General features: G+C 34.2%; 1 protein-coding gene across 38 annotated transcripts in view; it reads left to right on the top strand.

Annotated features, from left to right (window-relative positions):
* sulf2b (sulfatase 2b) overlaps positions 1 to 21,245 on the top strand; it is a 544,759-nt gene that overhangs the window by 508,508 nt on the left and 15,006 nt on the right. For 37 of the 38 annotated variants that reach the window (XM_073938025.1, XM_073938054.1, XM_073938035.1 and 34 more), the window contains 4 exons: positions 7,402 to 7,458; positions 7,578 to 7,710; positions 17,328 to 17,562; positions 20,007 to 20,229. In XM_073938025.1, coding sequence (XP_073794126.1) covers positions 7,402 to 7,458; positions 7,578 to 7,710; positions 17,328 to 17,562; positions 20,007 to 20,229 — 648 coding nt within the window. Of the gene's footprint in view, positions 1 to 4,339; positions 4,561 to 7,401; positions 7,459 to 7,577; positions 7,711 to 17,327; positions 17,563 to 20,006; positions 20,230 to 21,245 lie in introns of those variants that run through there. The other variant, XR_012398230.1, reaches the window with a different exon arrangement.

Below are 21,245 nucleotides of genomic sequence, written 5' to 3'. Positions count from 1 at the left end.
TCTAGCCAGCAGCCAATCACTGATGGCCTTTTAACTTTCTAGCCACACCCCTAACTACCACATACTGCACCCTAGCAACTGTCCTATAGAATGTAATTAGCTGTGCTATCAAATGCTTATAATTCTAACATGCTAATGACATGCCAATCATGCTAGCAACATGCTACTCATATGCTAATCATGCTAATGACATGCTAACTCATACTGGAAACATGCTAATGACATGCTAATTTGTACTAGAATCATGCTAGTAACATGCTAATTCAAACTAGACTCATGTTAATAACTGGCCTACATGCATATCTTTGCATAGCAGTGTCCTATTGACTTGGGGGATGGCTCATCTGACTCAGACAACCAATGAGCATCTCAATATGATAATGAAGCTCACAAGCCACGCCCCCAAATTGATTCCATAGACTTCCATTAAAATAGGCCAAGATGCATATCTTTGCATAGCAGTGTCATAGAGACATGGGGGTTGGTTCATTCGACTAAGACAACCAACCACATTCAAGTTCACTCTGTAACCTCGCCCATAGCAACAAAACAGAGTACCCTAGCAACCATTCATCAACAGCTATATCTCAGCATCAGAACATCGTAGAGACTTGGAGATTGGCTCGTTTGACTCATGCTAGCAAACGGAACTTCCTATATGCTACACATGCTAGCAGTGACTAGCTACATGCTAATATTGACTAGCCCAGTACTGTAACTTGCTAGAAATGCTTACTAAGTATAAATGTTTTATCAATCATGTATGTGAGGCTTGCCTAGTAACCAACCAGGGTACCCTAGCAACTGCCTAGCAACCACCCAAATTACCCTAGCAACCGCCTAGCAACCACCTAGCAACGGCCTAGTAATGCCTTAGTAAGGGCCTAGCGACCACTCAGGACACCCTAGCAACCGCCTAGCAACGCCTTAGCAACCACTCAGAATACCTTAGCAACCACCTAGCAACACCTTAGCAACCACCTAGCAACCACTTGGGACACCTTAGCAACCGCCTAGCAACACCTTAGCAACCACCTAGCAACCACTCACAACACCCTAGCAACTGCCTAGCAACGCCTTAGCAACCACCTAGCAACCACTCAGCACACCCTAGCAACCACCTAGCAACACCTTAGCAACCACCTAGCAACCACTCAGGACACCCTAGCAACCACCTAGCAACGCCTTAGCAACCACTCAGAACACCCTAGCAACCATCTAGCAACCACTTAGGACACCTTAGCAACCACCTAGCAACACCTTAGCAACCAGTTAGGACACCCTAGCAACCGCCTAGCAACACCTTAGCAACCACCTAGCAACACCTTAGCAACCACCTAGCAACCCCTTAGGACACCTTAGCAACCACCTAGCAACACCTTAGCAACCACCTAGCAACCACTCAGAACACCCTAGCAACCGCCTAGCAACACCTTAGCAACCACCTAGCAACCTCTCAGGACACCCTAGCAACTGCCTAGCAACACCTTAGCAACCACCTAGCAACCACTCAGGACACCCTAGCAACCACCTAGCAACGCCTTAGCAACCACCTAGCAAACCTTAGCAACCACCTAGCAACACCTTAGCAACCACTCGGAACACCCTAGCAACCGCCTAGCAACACATTAGCAACCACCTAGCAACCACTCAGAATACCCTAGCGACCACCTTGCAACACCTTAGTAACCACTTAGCAACTAGTCAGAACACCTTAGCAACTGCCTAGCACCACCTTAGCAACCACCTAGCAACCACTCAAAACACCCTAGCAACCGTCTAGCAACACCTTAGCAACCACCTAGCAACTAGTCAGACCACCTTAGCAACTGCCTTGCACCACCTTAGCAACCACCTAGCAACCACTTAAAACACCCTAGCAACCGCCTAGTAAAATGCTAATTCATGCTAGAATCATGCTAACAACATGGTAATTCATGCTAGAATCATGCTAGTAACATGCTAATTTATGCTAGAATTATGTTAACAACATGCTAATTCATGCTAGAATCATGCTAGTAACATGCTAATTCATGCTAGAATCATGCTAACAACATGCTAATTCATGTAAGAATCATGCTACTAACATGCTAATTCATGCTAGAATTATCCTAGTAGCATGCTAATTCATGCTAGAATCATGCTAGTAACATGCTAATTCATGCTAGAATCACGCTAACAACATACTAATTCATGCTAGAATCATGCTAACAACATCCTAATTCATGTAAGAATCATGCTACCAACATGCTAATTCATGCTAGTAATATGTTAACTCAAGCTAAAATCATACTAACATTCTATTTACACTTTAAAACCACTTCAAACTTTGAGATTCGGCTTTTCAAGCCACCATAAAGTTTGTCCTCAAACTTTAATATCTAGTTTTAATTATTTTCCTGATTAAAACTTGAAAATTCTATAGTTACATCTTGGAAATATTCAAAAATATTAACTCTTTTTGAGTGAGATGCTAATGGTCTAAACCAATTCAGTGATTCGTGCTACGCTAAATTAAAAGTGTTTCCATCAGACCTGGAGATCGACTGAACTCAGAAAAAGGTCAGTCATTTAGATATTTTCTTTCTATTTAAAGCTTTACAAGTCTATTGTTACATCCTGGAAATTATTGAAATGATTAACTCTTTTTAAGTGAGGTGCTAATGGTCTAATCTGATTCAATGATTTATGCTAAGCTAAATTAAAAGCCAAACCAGCTAAACTCTAGTCGAAGGGAGTTTTTAAAATAATCTCCAGAAAAAAAGGGGTCATTTTAAGTGAATATCACCCATCCCTATTGGCTGATGAATTTGTAATGTTGAGTTTCGGGAGGATAATGACATGTAGCGTTTAGCCTAATGCGGCCAGCAGAGCTGTAGGAACAACACCTCGCCTCTCCTCATTGACATTGAGTGGCAGCAGGTGGCAGTCTGCCAGGCTTCCTACTGGCACAAAAGCTCTCATCACCATGACACCTGCTGAAATCTCATCTCTGCACTCTTCCGCTAGCCTGCGATCTGCTTTTATTTTAGACGAGAGGCAGAGATGCGTATCTCAGCAGGAGAAGGGAAATAAGAAATAAGAGGGACTTTCTGGAAAACTGACTGGCAGGGAGACGTGCAATCAATCACCTCAGACAGACATTAATTTAACAAACACATCTGTACTTTTCATCTGCTGCCATAGGTAAACTGTTCAAGGCTAGCTCTGTGTTTTTGAGATTAAACCAACAACACAAGGAAATCAAAAGAAGAAAATCAATCACTGCTCTTGACATAAGAACCTTTACAGCTTTAATAAGACTAAATGTATGCTTATTTATAAAGTGGTGACTATGGCAGGTTTTATTTAATAATTCATTAAATAATTTCTGCTATTAAACAGACCAGGGGGGTGAAATCTTTTATATGACAATAATAGGTGCAATGGAAGTTGTTGTTTTTTTTCTTTTAAATAACTAGTACTGGGCTAAGATTAATCATGATTAATTGCATCCAAAATAAAAGTTTGTTTTGACATAACATTTGTGTGTGTATTATTTATTTTAATTTTGTATATGTGATACACATATTTGCATACAGTAGAAACAAAACTATGCAAACCACTTTTGTTACATAGATACACACACATATATTATGCAAAACATACATTATGTTGTGGATGCGTTTAATTACAGTTAATTTTTTTTTCAGCACTATTAAAAACCAAATTTAGACCGAGGAAAATTATGATGGCGTCTAAAATATTACTACAATATAATATTAATATTATATTTTAATTATGTTCTTTTTTCTGGATATATTCAGTGATTTACTATTTAATCACTGAATCATTACTAAGTCCATCACAAGATGAGCAATTTATTGTAAACTCATTTTTCTATGGATTATTTTGCCATTTCTACTTTATTAATTCAATAATTTAATAATATATATTTTTTTAAATTATGTCCCCACATTGTATGCCAGATCAATTAGTTTTCATTTGCAGCCAATTTTAAAAACTTTTGAAAGAGACACCTGAAAATTTTTCAGTTTTTCATTTGTTTTTCTTTTGTTATTTGTTCTATTTAATGGAATTTGAATCTTTCTTGTTTATTTAGACTGTTCTTATATCATGTAAATAATTAAGTTCATAAAAAGGAAACCTAAATATATTGACTTTTTTCATTTAAAAAAGTAAATTTTATTTATTTAAACTTTTAATTGTTAGCTGCTTCATGTTAAGTACCGCATTTTATTTGATATATAGTTCCTAATTTATGGTTTTCTTTAAAGTTAAACAATTGTACACAAAAATCATGATACTGTCAAGATCACCAGCAATCTAACCCTTATAGATTACTGGAGAACATTTATTATCACCCGTACTACAATCCTGTCACCATATGAACCACAAATCCTCTCATGCACCTCTCTCACACCTGTTCTGGTTTAGGTTTGATTGCACACACACAGCTGGGAGCTGCTCATGGACTATTACTCAGACTATAGACTGATTTCGCGCGGCCGCCATACTTTCACTATATTTAACTTGTCACGATACAAAATTTTGGCACTGAAATAAAAATTTTTTAAAAAACGTAAATTTCCCGTTAACATTTAAGGCACTGTTGATGGCGTTCTTAAACAGCGCTAATTTGCCATTGTGTTCATGTGCTCAACAGAAATGACTGTGATTGGCCGTGTAGGTTATCAGTTGACTGCACTTCACTGATGTTTACAGAGTGCAAACACAGACGAGCGATCCGCTGATAAATGAACAATCCAATGTCCATCTATCTGTGTTTGCAATCTGTGAAGATCAGTGTACTGGTGACCTTCACAGCCAATCACAGTCATTTCTGCTGAGCACTGGTGAATACTACGGTGCGGTGTTTAAGAACGCGCTTAAATGTTAGCGGGAAATTAACTTTTTAAAAGTTTCGTTCCAAGACAACACTGCAGACACTACAGAGGACTGCAATGTTTTATCGCTCACCGGATTACATAGGCATGAAGCAGGAAAGTCTCTCCACAGTGTTTACCTGCTGCCATGAACTCAAACCTTGAAGAGATTGTGATGTTGTTTGATGCCTAATCTGCTTTTAATTGTTTGAATTAAACTGAACTGAATGATATTAAAGTGATGTTTACACCATATCTGCATTTTGAAATCGCGGCAACAGCTGGAGGTTTGTAGTCCACAGCATGTTGTTGCAATGTTTACAGTGCTGATCCTATACAGTACTTCAGGGTTTCTTCCCACCGCAGCTTTGCTTTCGGGTTTTAAAATGGCGGCAGCGTGAAGGAAGCATATATAGACTGCTAACCTTTGGTGTACACATAGCTGATACAATTCTTTGTAACACACATTGGTCATATGGTAGTCTGGGTAATAATGAATGTTCTCTAGTGATATTTAAGAGTTAGAGATGCAGATGCAGTATCTTTTAAAATAAATTAATAAACACTCAAATAAAAAGTTAGTATGCAAACATGTAAATTGAACATTTTTCTAATGAAAATATTTCTACTCTAATTGTTTGTTTAAATATATATATATATATATATATATATATATATATATATATATATATATATATATATATATAAATATATATATATATATATATATATATATATATATATATATATATATATATTTAAGATAGATACCATGTGACTTCATTGACCTGGCAACAAACGTCTCTTGAATAAAGCCCATGATAACACAAATGTTGTATAGGGCAAAGTACGCAAAACACGCGTTTATTATTTGTGCAATAATGATGCGCCAACAGGAGGAGTCTGAATAGGAGAAAAGGCCAAGCATAGAGAACTCTTAAATCTCCCACAAACTCCTGCCGAGATCAGAGAGTGTGTGTGAGAGCACAAATCGATAGCTCATATCAGCAGAGAAGGTCAGGAGACACACACAGCACTTCTGTTTCCTCACCTCCAGCTATTCATCAGGGACAGCAATAGAGAAAAAAGTAGCACTGTAAATTGAACTCTGGATTTCTGATAAAGCTGTTCACATTTCACAGATTTTCAAACTTTTTGCATTTAAATGAACAATCTCAGGATTTGGTGAGAGAGAAAAATTTCCTGAATAATTTGCTGTTCTAGGTGATCAGCAACAAAGCTGGTAGATCAATATCCATCAGTCTCTACAAATTGCAGGTTCCAGCTCAATAAGAAAGTCAAAGTGTGGCGGGTCTCGTTCCTAATGGAGAGAGGGGGATTTTCAGCTCTGGCAAGATACCTCTGGCTCTAGTAGCTTAGCATAGCATACATAATTGAATCTAATTAGACCATTAGCATCTCACTCATATTATTAAAAATTATTGATTCGTTTTTCCTCACCTCCAGCTTTTCGTCAAGGACTGAACATGGAACATAAGAAGTTACACTCTAAAATGCACTCTGGATTTCTGTTAAAACTGCTTGCATTCACAGATTTTTTAAACTTTTACATTTAGTTGAACAATTATATGATTTGCTGGGAGACAAGATAAATTTAAGGATAATTTGCTGTTCCGGGTGATTAGCAACAAAGTTGAAAGATCAATATCCATCCATCTCTTCTAATAGCAGCTTCCAGCTTAAGAAGTAAGGCAAAGTGTTGAGGGAGGCTGATTTCTGGATCTGGCAAAAGCACTATTAGCTTACAGTAGCTCAGCATAGATAATTGAATCTGATTACACCTTTAGCATTTTAGTCAAATTATTGAAATTATTGACTTTTTCCTCATCTACTGCTTTTCGTCAGGGACAGTAGATGAAAAAATAAAAAGTAACACTCTAAATTAACCTCTGGATTTCTGTTAAAACTGTTTGCTTTCCTCTGGTTTTCAAACTTGTTGCAATTAGTCACCGTTTAGTAAAACAATCGTGTGATTTGCTGAGAGAAAAAAATTTTTTTTAATAATTCACTGTTCCAGGTGATCAGTGACAAAGTTGGTAGATCAATATCCATCCGTCTCTCATAATCGCATGCAGGTTCCAGCTTAACAAGAAAGTCAAAATGTGGTGGGACTCATTCCTGGTGGACAGAGGGTGATTTCCGGCTATGGCAAAAGCACTAATAGCTTAGCTTAGCATACATAATTGAATCTGATTTGACCATTAACATCTCACTCAAATTATTGAAATTATTGACTCTTTTGTTCCTCACCTCCTGCTTTTCATCAGGGACATTAGGTGGAAAATGTGAAAAGTTACGCTCTAAAACGCACTCTGGATTTCTGTTAAAGCTGTTTACATTCCACAGATTTTCAAACTTGTTGCATGTAGTCATCATTTAGTCAAACAATCGCACGGTTTGCTGAGAAATTAAAAAAATTCGGAATAATTTGCTGTTCCAGGTGATCAGCAACAAAGCCTGTAGATCAATATCCATCCATCTCTCCTAATTGCAGGTTCCAGCTCAACAAGAAAGGCAAAGTGTGGAGGGACTCGTTCCTGGTGGAGAGAGGGTGAGTCAGCGCAAATTAAATGTGAAAACAGCCCGGGCGCTTTGGGTTTTTGCAGTGTGAAAGGTCAGCATATGTTTATTCAGATAACAGAAGGCTTTTCTTTTCTACTCTGGTGGCAGGAAACTGCTGCACAAAGTGTTGAATGATGGGAAAGATATGGCTGAGGAGGAGAACTACCTCCCCAAATACCAGCGTGTTAAAGACCTGTGCCAGCGAGCCGAGTACCAGACGCCATGTGAACAGATTGGGCAGGTACAACAACACTGCACACTCCACAATCTGTGTATACCTTTTTTTTTTTTTTTTTTGCCTTTTTTATTTAAACTTTATTTGTCAGTCCGACACACTTTATTGCAGTTTTGTTTTTGTCATGCATTTTCGGATATTAAACCTTTCATGTACATTGTAAAAAATGCAGGGTTCCACACAATTCATTCAGGTTGTCAATCAATTACTTAACAAATTTAAGTGGATTGAACATAAAACAGGGGTGACGCAGTGGCGCAGTAGGTAGTGCTGCACCTCACAGCAAGAAAGTCACTGGTTCGGCTGGGGCAGTTGGCATTTCTGTGTGGAGTTTGCATGTTCTCCCAGCATCGCGTGGGTTTCCTCCAGGTGCTCCGGTTTCCCCCACAGTCCAAATGCAGGTACAGGTGAATTGGGTTGGCTAAAATGTCCGTAGTGTATGAGTGTGAATGAACATAAAACATTGAACATAAAAATAATTAAGTTGTGCCCAAAATAATCTCAAGAAATGTTGTTTAAGCTCATTTTACATAAATAGTTTGAGCAAGCTAGAAAATACAACTCTACAGTATAACAAAGTGACTTTTATTGACATTTTAGTAGTTTAAAATTATATAATGTACAAGAAATAATGTATAAAGAAAGAAGACTTATATAAAAGAAAATACTGGCAGTTTATTACAATATTTTTGTATCATGTGCATCACCAACCCAGACATTATAACACTTTAAACTATTAAAAATGTTTAAAAAAACTATTAAAAAAGTCACTTTTTCAAACTTTTCAAGGTTAAAAGTTGTAAGAAGAAAGATCAAGGTCCTATAATGCAATTTAAAAGCATAAATAAAATTAACTAATTTACAAAATGCGGAAAACTGCCAATAAACATATTTTTTACCATGTAGCTGTTGATGGAATGACCACAGTCAGCTTTTTTTTTAAAGAGCATGAAAAACTAAAAGATACTCTTCAATCTTGACCTGCTTGCTGTAAATCACAGCAATAGTTGAATTGTCCTTTTGTAATATGATTTTGGTGATAGCTACTCTTAAATATTTTGCTTATGCTTATGTAAAATTAGTTGCATGACTAGAGCAGTACTTTATCTGTTGTTAAAAATGTTTTTCCTGTCATTTAAAAAAAAAAACAGAGGAGAATATAACCTACTCTCTTAAAGTGCCGTCCAGTGTTTAACATTCATCTATTATCAATGCATTCAATGACCATCAAAACTTTGTGACGGACACCAGCAGATGTAAAAATGAAGATCAAATCAAATGAAAGGTCACAACTTGATGCTCTAGTAAAAACTGTTTGATTCTAGTTATTTTTGAGAAGTTGTTACTTATTCATTCATTCATTTTCTTGTCAGCTTAGTCCCTTTATTAATCCGGGGTTGCCACAGCGGAATATAGCACTTATATAACTTATATATATAACCAACTTATATAGCACGTTTTTACGCAGCGGATGCCCTTCCAGCCGCAACCCATCTCTGGAAAACATCCATCCACACACACTCATTCACACACACACACACACACACACACACACACACACACACACACACACACACACACACACTCATACACTATGGACAATTTAGCCTTCCCAATTCACCTGTACCGCATGTCTTTGGACTCTGGGGGAAACCGGAGCACCCAGAGGAAACCCATGGGAACACAGGGAGAACATGCAAACTCCACACAGAAACGCTGAGGCTCGAACCAGCGACCCAGCGACCTTCTTGCTGTGAGGCGACAGCACTACTTACTGCACCACTACGTCGCCTGTTGTTACTTATTAAAACCGTTTGATTTTTACTTGCAAATGAGGGGTATAAACTTTGTTGCTGACCTCAATATGTCACACCAACTATTTAAATAAGTAAAGTCTTATGTTCAATCGTTTGTGTATAACCTGATAAATATTTAGGATCTCTGCCCTAATGACATCAAAACCAACATTGTGAATATATCTATCTATCTATCTATCTATCTATCTATCTATCTATCTATCTATCTATCTATCTATCTATCTATCTATCTATCTATCTATCTATCTATCTATCTATCTATCTATCTATCTATCTATCTATCTATCTATCTATCTATTTATCTATCTATCATCTGTCTGTAATATAGAAATAATTTAGGAATTATTAAAACTCATTAATTGCTTTTATCTGTATACGTGAAAGTAAACGTATTTGTAAAAATAACAGCAAAAAATATTTAATATTTATACTATGTGGATAATCAATAATTATAAACTGTAAAAAAATCAAGACGTTTAAATTAATTGCTACTAACCATTTGCAGATATTTCTGGGTCAATTAAAATTCTTTCTTCAAAATATTATTGGAACTAATTATTTAGTTGACTCTAACTTTGAAAATATTATTTAATTGGCTTGTATATTGATTGGTTTTGAAAATATAGTAAAAATTGTATTTGTTGTAATGTATTCATGCTTAATACAATGCAACTTCTTACTCTAACTTAGCCCATGAAATAATATTAGCTCATCTTACAGATTTTTGTTCTACCAACATTATAATTTACACATTTTTACATTGTAGCCAAGAACTGTAATACTAAAGGTTATTCACTATACCCCAGTTTCAGAAACCAGGCTTAAAGCCTTAAAGTCTTAAATGTTCTGTATGTAAGTTTTTGACTAAAGCATGGTACATGACAAGATTTGCTATGATAAGCAATTGAGCTGTTTGCATCAGACAAAACACAATATACATTTAAATACAGCTATTCAGAGGCACAGAATAGTACACTTAGTGCACTCCGACAAAATGTTAAAGTGTATACTCTAATTACAACATTTTAAACTTCTTTAACATTATTAAATGTACTTGCTGAATCACTGATATGTGTTGGCTTGCACAGTCACAGTTCTAAAGTTCAATTCCAAATGGTTTATTTTATTTTCAAGATCTGATACTCTATCTATCTGCTGCTCTTTTAGTAGTATGGCAATGAATGTGATGTAAAACATCATTCAAACTCACATTATTATTATTTAACACTGAATAAAGCACATGCAATGTACCTGAGTTGATCATTATCAGTTTTCTGTTATTCAGCTGCAAGAAATAGAAGATTACAGGTGTTGGTAAGGACAAAAACTCCATTTAATGTGGAAAATATTTCTTCTATCGTTTTGTTTTTATTTAGAACACAATTTAAAATCAACATTTGTTGGTGTCATTAATCTGGCAATCTGGGCAATCTGCGCTTGCATGTGTTTTGAACCAGGGGTGCAATACCTAGTTCAATCACTTTGTGTCAAACTTACATACTGCACCTTTAACCTTCCTGTCGTGTTTGGGTCAAATCTGACCAATTTACAACTTAAATCACTCATAAATATTATGTTTTATATCTGATTGCCTCAAGGCCTTAAGATATCCTCCACAACATGCATTTGAATATATAAAAGTGATGATCACCTCTTTCATTGAATTCTGAGTGTTTTACCAACCTTGTTACACCTGTGGTGTTCCCGGTCAAAAGTGACCGCTATAGGAAATGAATGAGTATTCAGACTATATTCATTCATTAAACAAAAAACATCCCCACACACACCACCCCAACTCACTTATTGTTATGTGAATCCATCTAAGTGTGTCATTCTTTCTTTTCTTATTTTATTTATTTATTTATTTATTTTTTATGTAATAATTCTCTCTATCTGGAAAGAAGCACAGAAAAGGAATCTTTCTTCCTTTCTTTCTATCTTTATTTATTTATTTATTTATTTTCCTTCTGCCAATCTTGCAGGAGCACCTTTAGCTTAGAAATAAAATTATTTTATTATATTAGACCGTTATTATCTCGATCACCAATGACCAAAGTATAACTGGTGCTAGTTTTGTGTCCATGCTTACCAAATATACCCTCAGTTACTATTCCCTATATTAGTACACTCGAAAAACTGAAAATTCGATCACTCAGAACACAGGAAAGGAGAGCATTTTGTTTGTGCTTTGCTGGTTGATAAATCATTTAGATGGATTAAAATTTCAATTTTTTTTGGTCAGTCCCTGTGGTAGATATTTTAGTGAGCTGTCTATTAGTAATGAAACAAAGTATTTTGAGTTCTGTCATCTATTGTTCATTTTGTAAAATATTTTCAGTGCCTATTTTTATTTTCATTGCAGTCATTTTATGCCTAATTCAGTAAATTCACTACTTTGAGACATTGTTCACAGCTAACGAATGTTGAATAAAAATTTGGTGGAGAAAAAGGATTTTTGTGCTAATATAAGAGCAGTTAAAACAGACCGGTCAATTTTGACCGGGAACACTAAAGTAAGATGCAGGATGTGAACACAACAGGTGGGTTAACTCAAACAATGTGAAATGACATAAACAAAACAAAAAATACATCAGTGACATAGTATAGTTTGAAGATACACACCAGCATTGTGTTTTTCTTCTTTATAACATAATCATTGACGGCCTAGTTCTGCCTTAAGCTAAGCCTATTTGTCAAGCCGGCCATTGAGTTTAGACCCCCACAAATCTAAAAGTGTGTTTGTGTGTGTGTGTGTGTGTGTGTGTGTGTGTGTGTGTGTGTGTGTGTGTGTGTGTGTGCGTGCGTGCGTGCGTGCGTGCGTGTGCGTGTGTGTGTGTGTGTGTGAGGTGCCTTATAAAGCAGAAGTGAGAACAGAGACAATTCTGAGCTGTCAGATCAGACACCTTAAATTTCATGCTCTCACTTTCACTCTAACAAGACTGGCCCACCGAAGTCCTCCAGAGACCTGCATTATCTGTCCACTCCATCCACTTCTCTTCTCTCCGTCTCGTTTGCTTTTTCACGTCAGGCTGTATTCCTCCATCTGCTCTGCTCTGCTGCTTTGATCAAGGAATCTGTCTTTGTGCACCTTCACACCTTTGCAACGCAGAAAAATTCACATTTTTAAACAGAGAAATCGCCTTGTCTCTGTGAAAACATGTACATATTTTATTTAAATTATGCCCAGATGTAAAAATAAATAAATAAATAAATAAGCATTTGGTGTACCTAGAATGTGTTTTTAAACTTTCCGCTCAATATAATCCACAGGTCATTTGTTATAGCTTGCAGAATTACACAATTGAAGCACTTAATCAGTAGAAAAAGACCAAATTTATGTGATTTTTCTTCTTTAAAGCTCCCATGAAGTGCATTTTGAAATATCCATTTGTATTTGATGTTTGACGTAATCTTAATTGAAACAGGAAGAGAGGTCTGGACATACGGTTTTTACTAAAAGGGATAGAGCTGTGGCTGGAATTTGAGAATTCTTGAGAATATGAGAATTATTTATATAATTTACTAAATTACCCATTTATAGATTTTTTTATGTCCACTCTAACGCTCACAGTAATCTAAAAACAGTAATTATAACGAGAATTATTTATATTGTTTATTAAATTATCCATTAAATTGTGTTTCATTGATGTCTACTTCAACCCCAACCCTCACAGTGATGTAAAAACAGTAAAAATAATGATTATTATTTATATAATTTATTAAATTACCCATTTATTGTCTTATATTAACGTCTACCCCAACTCCAACCCTCACAGTAATATAAAAACAGTAATAATTATGAGAATTATTTATATTGTTTATTATATTATCCATTAAATTCTGATTTAATATTGTCTACCCCTACACCAACCCTAAACCTACCCCTCACAGTAATGTAAAATTACTGTGTCACAAAAATTATTCTATAATGATGTGAATATTTACAGCTGTATCCCATCTAGACTTTATCATATAGACAGTAGAGTAACTCCTCCGATTTTCCCAGCCAGTAGTGTTTTGTGTGTATCCTAAAATCAACCAATAGTGTTTTGTTTATGTTCCAAAATCAACGAGGAGAGAAGAGAAGTGGATTGAGCGGACAGATAATGCAGGTCTCAAAGTTAATCAACAGTGTTTTGTTTGTATCCCAAAATCAACCAATAGTGTTTTTTATATATCCCAAAATCAATCAATAGTGTTTTGTATTTATCCCAAAATCAACAATAGTGCTTCGTTTGTATCCCAAAGTCAAAATATAGTGTTTTGGTTGTATCACAAAATTAACCAATAGTGTTTCGTTTGTATCCCAAAATTAACCAACAGTGTTTCATTTGTATTACAAAATCAACCAATAGTGTTTTGTTTGTATCCCAAATTCAACCAATAGTGTTTTGTTTGTATCCCAAAATCAACCAATAGTGTTTCATTTGTATTACAAAATCAACGAGAAGGAGAGAAGAGAAGGGGATAGAGCGGACAAATAAAGCAGGTCTCAAAGTTGAACAACAGTGTTTTATTTGTATCCCAAAATCAACTAATAGTGTTGTGTTTATATTCCAAAATCAACCAATAGTGTTTCGTTTGTTTTAAAAATAGACCAATAGTGTTTTGTTTTTATCACAAAATCAAGCAATAGTGTTTCGTTTGTATCACAAAATCATCCAACATCGTTTATAGCTTTGTGTTTGTTATAAGCCTTTAACTAAGTCTTTACTGAGTCTGACTCCCCATTCTCCACTTTAACGTACAATTTTCTGCATAATTGAAATGGCTTTTATATGTTTTTTAGTTCATATCAACTCCGAACACTCAAAAAATATTATCCGCTCTGTGCTGCTTCTTTCTGGGCTGACGCCGAGTTAGGGCTAATATTTACTTTATTCACCCCATAGGAGATTGTATTCACACTGTTTGTATCCCTATGTAGCACTATTCACCAAATACTGTAAAAACAATAATTTTGAATAGTTCCCTGTATATGCTGACTTTGTATCTTTGTGTGCTGTGTTTTTTCACCCTTGGGGCTTACCCTAGAAAGGTGCTGCACACCATTGTCTACAGTTTATTATTTTCTTACATTTGCAAGCATTCAGGCAAACCCTCTATTCAAACATGTGAATAAATGACCAGTTTCAGCAGCAGCATCTTGAAGTGGGCGGGGCATGTTAAATACTAGAGAGCACTTGAATGGTCAGAAGATTTGATGAGAAACTGAAGTATGAGGTTGATTTATTTTGCAGAAGTGACAAACCCACACTGTTAAACAATTCTGGGCTCCACATAACCAATTTGTGTTGGGACAACATGAAAAAATTAAGTTAACTTATTAGTTATTATTAATTTAAGTTGATTGAACTTAAAACAATTAAGTTGTCCTTCAAAAGATCAAATAATTGTGTTGTAACAAGCTGAAGTCTTTTTTAATGTAAAGCTTCAGAATTTTATATCTTCTAAAAACAAATTTTGACATTGTTTTGAATCACACTAGATTATACTGTAGACAATCTCAATGGTGCATTCACACTAGATGTGAATGAAGTGTCAAGTGCGAGTGATTTACGTTTACAAGTTAAAATTCAAAGACGAGAATAGTCGCCCTGTGGCACTATTTATGCAAATGAGGCAGCGCAAATGACGAGATTCTCATGAATTGAGCTCTTACGTGTTTGACATGCTTAACAAGCATATCACTTGAGTTGAAAAATCTGAATTTTCACAGACATTCGCGTCGCGTTAACCAATCAGGAGCTTGCTCTGGTAGAGGTGCGAGGTGTGATTATGATGTAGTACTTTGTTGTTAGTGTTCTGAGTGGAAATCTTCAAAAGCACTGCTGAAAGCCTTCATCATTCAGGTATAGTTTATGGAGGAGTTGATGAACTCACAGAGCTGGGTGTACCTCTGAACGGATAGAGGACTCAGATACGGCGACTTATAAATCTACGATGTTTTTCAGCCTTCATAAAGCACATAAACACAGCTACTTAGCCATTTAGCAACAAAGCTAGAGCCACCGGGCAGAGAGAAGCCCTGTCCATAATGTGAATCTGTGTCTATTGTGAAGTGAATTTGATGCGCGAATGAAGCAAGTAAACTCGCCATGTTTACACTGTGAGGCTTAGTGCTCAACTCTGATTTTTTTCCTCACATCTTTTTTGAATGGCTGTTCTCTTATAAATGTGGCCAATATTAGATTTGTAGTGTGAACAGATCATGGTCCTATAAGTACCTTAAGGAGAGCACAAAATATCTATGCACACAATGTGTATACTGCATAAGTAAACTTTTTAAGTTCAATCCACTTAAAATGGTAAATATAAATAAGTTAACTTAAGCCCTTATAGTTGAACACCAACACAATTAGATTGTGTGTAACTCAGCATTTGTTACAGTGTATGCTAAATTTCTAATAATAAGGTTTAGCCTTAAAAATGATCCGCACAGGATCATTATAAATATAAATATTTATAAATATTCTAATATGTACTGATATGTAGAATGAGTTTAACGAATGGTGTATTTCTGTCTAACTCATGTTCCTCATTAACATGGCTTTTAACGAGGTGGGTTTGTGATAATTACAGCTGAGTAAGAATGCCGGCATGAGGCAGGGGTTGATTTTCACCCTTTGCTTCCGGTGTATGCGCACACTCATGCTCATGACGGGGAAAAGCTAATGGGTGATGATAGTGTCAAAACTATTGTGTTGGCAAGCAGACGCTGTCAAACACAGTTCAGTCAAAGAGAAATGAGCTATAAGAATATTATGATGATTAGGATGTTTCGCCTCGAGTCGTGCCAAAACAGCTGTCTATTAATTGAAAAAAATTAATAGCAAATGCTATAGGAACCTGAATGACGATTGTTAAGGGATTTCTGTGCTATTTAAGACATTTATTAAGGTGTTTCTTTAAAAATAAAATATAGCTTTGCATCACTATGGTGCATATAATGCATTTGTTACACTTTTCTTGTAATAATAATAATTATTATTATTATTTATTTATTTATTTATTTATTTATTTATTTATTTATTTATTTATTTATTTATTTATTTATTTATTTATTTATTTATTTATTTATTTATTTATTTATTTATTTATTTATTTATGTGATTTATTTATTTATAATACCATAATACTGCATGGTTCATCATCTATCTATCTATCTATCTATCTATCTATCTATCTATCTATCTATCTATCTATCTATCTATCTATCTATCTATCTATCTATCTATCTATCTATCTATCTATCATCATCATCTTAATCATAATCATTTATCCACAATCATTATAATCATCCATCAATGCATTCATAATCATAACCATAATCATCCATCCACTGATAATCATAATAATAATATTTATTATAATCCATCCATCCATAATCATAATCATCCATCCATCTATCCATCCATACATCCATAATCATAATCATCCGTTCATTCATCAATAATCATAATCTTCCATCTTAGTCATAATCATAATTATAATTATAATCACAATAAACAGTCGCTGTATTTGTATTCATTATTAATTTTGTTTTTTAAATAATCCCTAAGTACTTAGTGATTCAAATTGTTTTCTTTTTTACAGACATCTCAATAGATAAATTAATACATGAATTGATAAAACAATTATAATTATTATCCTATTATTATTTTGATATTCTTATTATAATAAGCAGATAAGCAGAACTTAAATTTCCATGGCTACCGTTGCATTTTATGTGATTGTAGTATCAGTGTGTGGATCATTTTTCAGAGTGAACATGTGTCTGTTGTGTGTGCATGCGTGTGTGTCCAGAAGTGGCAGTGTGTTGAAGATGCCACAGGGAAGCTGAGGTTGTCTAAATGTAAAGGCATGTCCAGTCTGAGCGCAGTGCAGAAGCCGTCCGTCTCCAGCATCAAATCCCAGCTTTACCTGCAGAGCATCAGCACTCCTGATGTCAGCCTTAATTCAGAGCCGCAAGAATGCAACTGCCAGCCCAAGAGTTACAGACTGAGCACTTACTCCAAGAGCAAACTCTTCTCCAAAAAGAGTGAGTACAGCAACAAGCACACTGCAACAAGTCCTGCATTCACAGCATTCATTATGTGAGTCTGTGCTGCCATCTAGTGGAGGAAGCATGTATTATTAAATGCTTGATCTGTTGCTGTATTCATTTATTTATTTATTTATTTATTCATTCATTTTCTTTTCGGCTTAGTCCCTTTATTAATCTGGGGTCGCCACAGCAAAATGATCCGCCAACTTATATACATATATATTACGCAGCGGATGCCATTCCAGCCGCAACCTATCACTAAGAAATCTATACACACTCATTCACACACACAGTCATTTTACCCTCCCCAATTCACCTGTACCACATCTTTGGACTGTGGGGGAAACCTGAGCACCCGGAGGAATCCGACGCGAACACAGGGAGAACATGCAAACTCCACACAGAAAAGCAAACTGACCCAGCCGAGGCTCGAACCAGCGACCTTTTTGCTGTGAGGCAAATATGCTACCCATTGCGCCACTGTGTCATTCATTAAAATTTAGTCTTCATTTAAAATTTATTCCATAATTATTATCGCAATTAGTTCTTTCTTTTACATTTTTATTTAAATTATATTGCATATTTTGTGATATTAGTTCTAAATCTAGCTTATACTAAGTACTATTCATTATTATAGTTCATAATTTTGTTCAGTTGATTTGAAAATATTGTATTGCATTCATATTCACTCTTTATAACAGATCAGATTTATTGATTAGATTTTAACATTTAAGATTTATTTTGTATAGAAAGTATAGTGTGTTAATTATATTTAAATACATTATTATTATTATTATTAATAAAATATATAAATACAGGTATTACCTTTTATAAAATATAAAACCTTTTCACAGTAATAAACATTTTTTAATTATGTTTACAATAGTACAATAATAATACTAATACTACAAATAACAATAATAATAATAACTGTTGTACATTAATGTACTGTTATTACATAACTGGAATAATGATGAATGCATTTTAAATGACTTGTTATATAATATATTCTGGATAATTCTGCATAATAGTTCGTCACCCTTAGAATGATAATGTTGTATCTGACATTTTTGTCAAAATTAAATTATTGACATATTCATTTTAAATGAAAACTTATTTACTTTATGGGATGCTTTTTTTTAAGTTGCTTACATTTTAAGACTTTTTAATTAAAAAAAAAAAAAAAAAAAAAGTCACACACAAACTGTTTTGCTATATGGAATGCAAAAACTTTGAAGCTCAATGTCTCAAAATCATTCAGAACACAGATAGAACCTTAAAATTCCGAGGTGACGAATTATGTATACACATTATTAATTTTTAGAAAGATTTTTAAAAGAGTTTCTTGCTCACAGATGCTACATTTACATTGTGAAAAATAAAATAACCATGTTTGTAAGAAACAAGAACTGTTTAATGTTGAATGTAGAATATAGTTATTATCTTTATTAGTCATCTAATTTATCTTAATTACTTTTTTCTTTTCACATTTATAATACAGTATATAAAAAAACTATAAATAAACAAATTATATAGTATTTTAACGTTTTTCATATGCAATAAAGTATCATTTAAAAAATAAATAAGATAATTATTGTTCAAAACATACAATATAGTATTCAAAATTATTTTTGAATTTTGTATATATGTTTGTTTAATTGTTATTAATTCAAATCCAATATACTGTTTTATTCTATAGTATGTATAGTATTATATAATTTAATATTGTATAATATTATAATATACTGTAATATAATATTGTATATTTCCCAGAGATAAGTTGCGGCTTGAAGAGCATCCGCTGGGTAAAAACGTGCTGGATAAGTTGGCGGTTCATTCCGCTGTGGCAACCCCAAGTTAATAAAGGGACTAAGCCAAAAAGAAAATGAATGAATAAATAATGTTGTGTACACATATGTATTTTTTTGTATACTATGCAAAAATGTTTGTTAATAAAATATTTGTATAAAAAGTTTTTCAAAAAATTTTAAAAAGTTAATTGCATCCAAAATAAAAGTTTGTTTTGACATAATACATGTGTGAGTATTGTATATTTTTTATGTAAATGTTACACACATATACATAGAAACAAAACTATTTTGTTACATAGATATTATAATTTATATGTAATTTTTATAGTTTACATATATTTTTCATCTAAATTTAATAAAATTTAAATTTTCTAAAATATATGCAAATATGTGCATAGTGTATTTAAATATACAGTATAATAAAAACACACTTAAAAGACCTCAAAACAAACTTTTATTTTGCATGCGATTCATTACTTATTGTTTATAATTCATTTTTGGCCAGCACTATTAAAAATACATGTTTAGAGCAAATAGTTTTTACAAGCTGTACCAAAACATGTCATTTGCTCTTTAGTATCTTTATTTTAATGTTCTGATAAAATGAAGCATTGTGTTTGATTGCAGAGATGAAGTCTCTAAAGAGCTTCTCCAGGAACCGTTTCGCTCGAGCCCTGTCCATGGAGACTGGAGGAGATCTATATGCGGTGGATCTGGACAATGAGCACAGGAACCTCAGTCTGAGGCTCAGCACTGCGGATGAGGATGAGGAGTTCAGTGGGGCAGAGCCCACCACCATCAGCCAAAGCAACAGTCTGAGTGTGCCCTCCTCCATCAAAGTCACTCACAGGTTGGTAGAACACACACGTATAGGCCAGGGGCCGATTTAACCAATAGGCAAAATGAGGGAAGGTAGGGCCTTAAGAAATTTTGGGGCTTTTAATAAATACCTAGAAGTATAAATTATACCTACAGTATAACATTGGTTTCTAGAATATTTTGTATGGTGAGGGTCTAACAAATGTTATCATTATATATACGCAAATTTGTCTTATACCCATCATGAAGCAGTCTGGCAGTCAAATAAGGTAAAGATTTGGTTTCATTATTTTCAATTTATTTATTATTTTAGTTGTGAATTTATTTTAAGAAAACATAATAATTAAAATCTAGATATTGGATTATGATAAAACATAGAAAAGAAGATAAATAAATATATACATATACAGTTGAAGTCAGAATTATTAGCCCCCCTGAATTATTAGCCCCATTGTTTATTTTTCCACAATTTTTGTTTAACGGAGAGAAGATTTATTCAACACATTTCTAAATATAATAGTTTTGATAACTCATTTCTAATAACTGATTTATTTTATCGTTGCCATGATGACAGCAAATATTATTTGACTAGATATTTTTCAAGACACTTCTATACAGTTAAAAGTGACATTAACTAACTATTAATTTACGTAGGATAATTAGGTTAACTAGGCAGGTTAAGGTAATTAGGCAAGTTATTGTATAATGATGGTTTGTTCTGTAGACTATCCATAAAAAAAATATATAGCTTAAAGGGGCTAATAATTTTGACCTTAAAAAGGTTCAAAATAAATTAAAAACAACTTTTATTCTTGCAAAAATAAAGCAAATAAGACTTTCTCCAGAAGAAAAAATATTATCATACGTACTGTGAAAATTTCCTTGCTCTGTTCAACATCATTTGGGAAATATTTCAAAAAAGAAAAGAAGTCAAGGGGGGCTATTAATTCTGATTTCAGCTATATATATATAAGCACAATAAAAATGTAAGCATAGTACAACCAAATAAATGAAGAGAACTCAAACCAACTAAGTGCTGTTAAACCC

The sequence above is a fragment of the Danio rerio genome, chromosome 23 (genome assembly GCF_049306965.1).
Source record: "Danio rerio strain Tuebingen ecotype United States chromosome 23, GRCz12tu, whole genome shotgun sequence".
Lineage (NCBI taxonomy): Eukaryota > Metazoa > Chordata > Actinopteri > Cypriniformes > Danionidae > Danio > Danio rerio.
The sequence above is the reverse complement of the archived record's forward strand: the minus strand, read 5'-3'. Positions and strand labels throughout refer to the sequence as shown.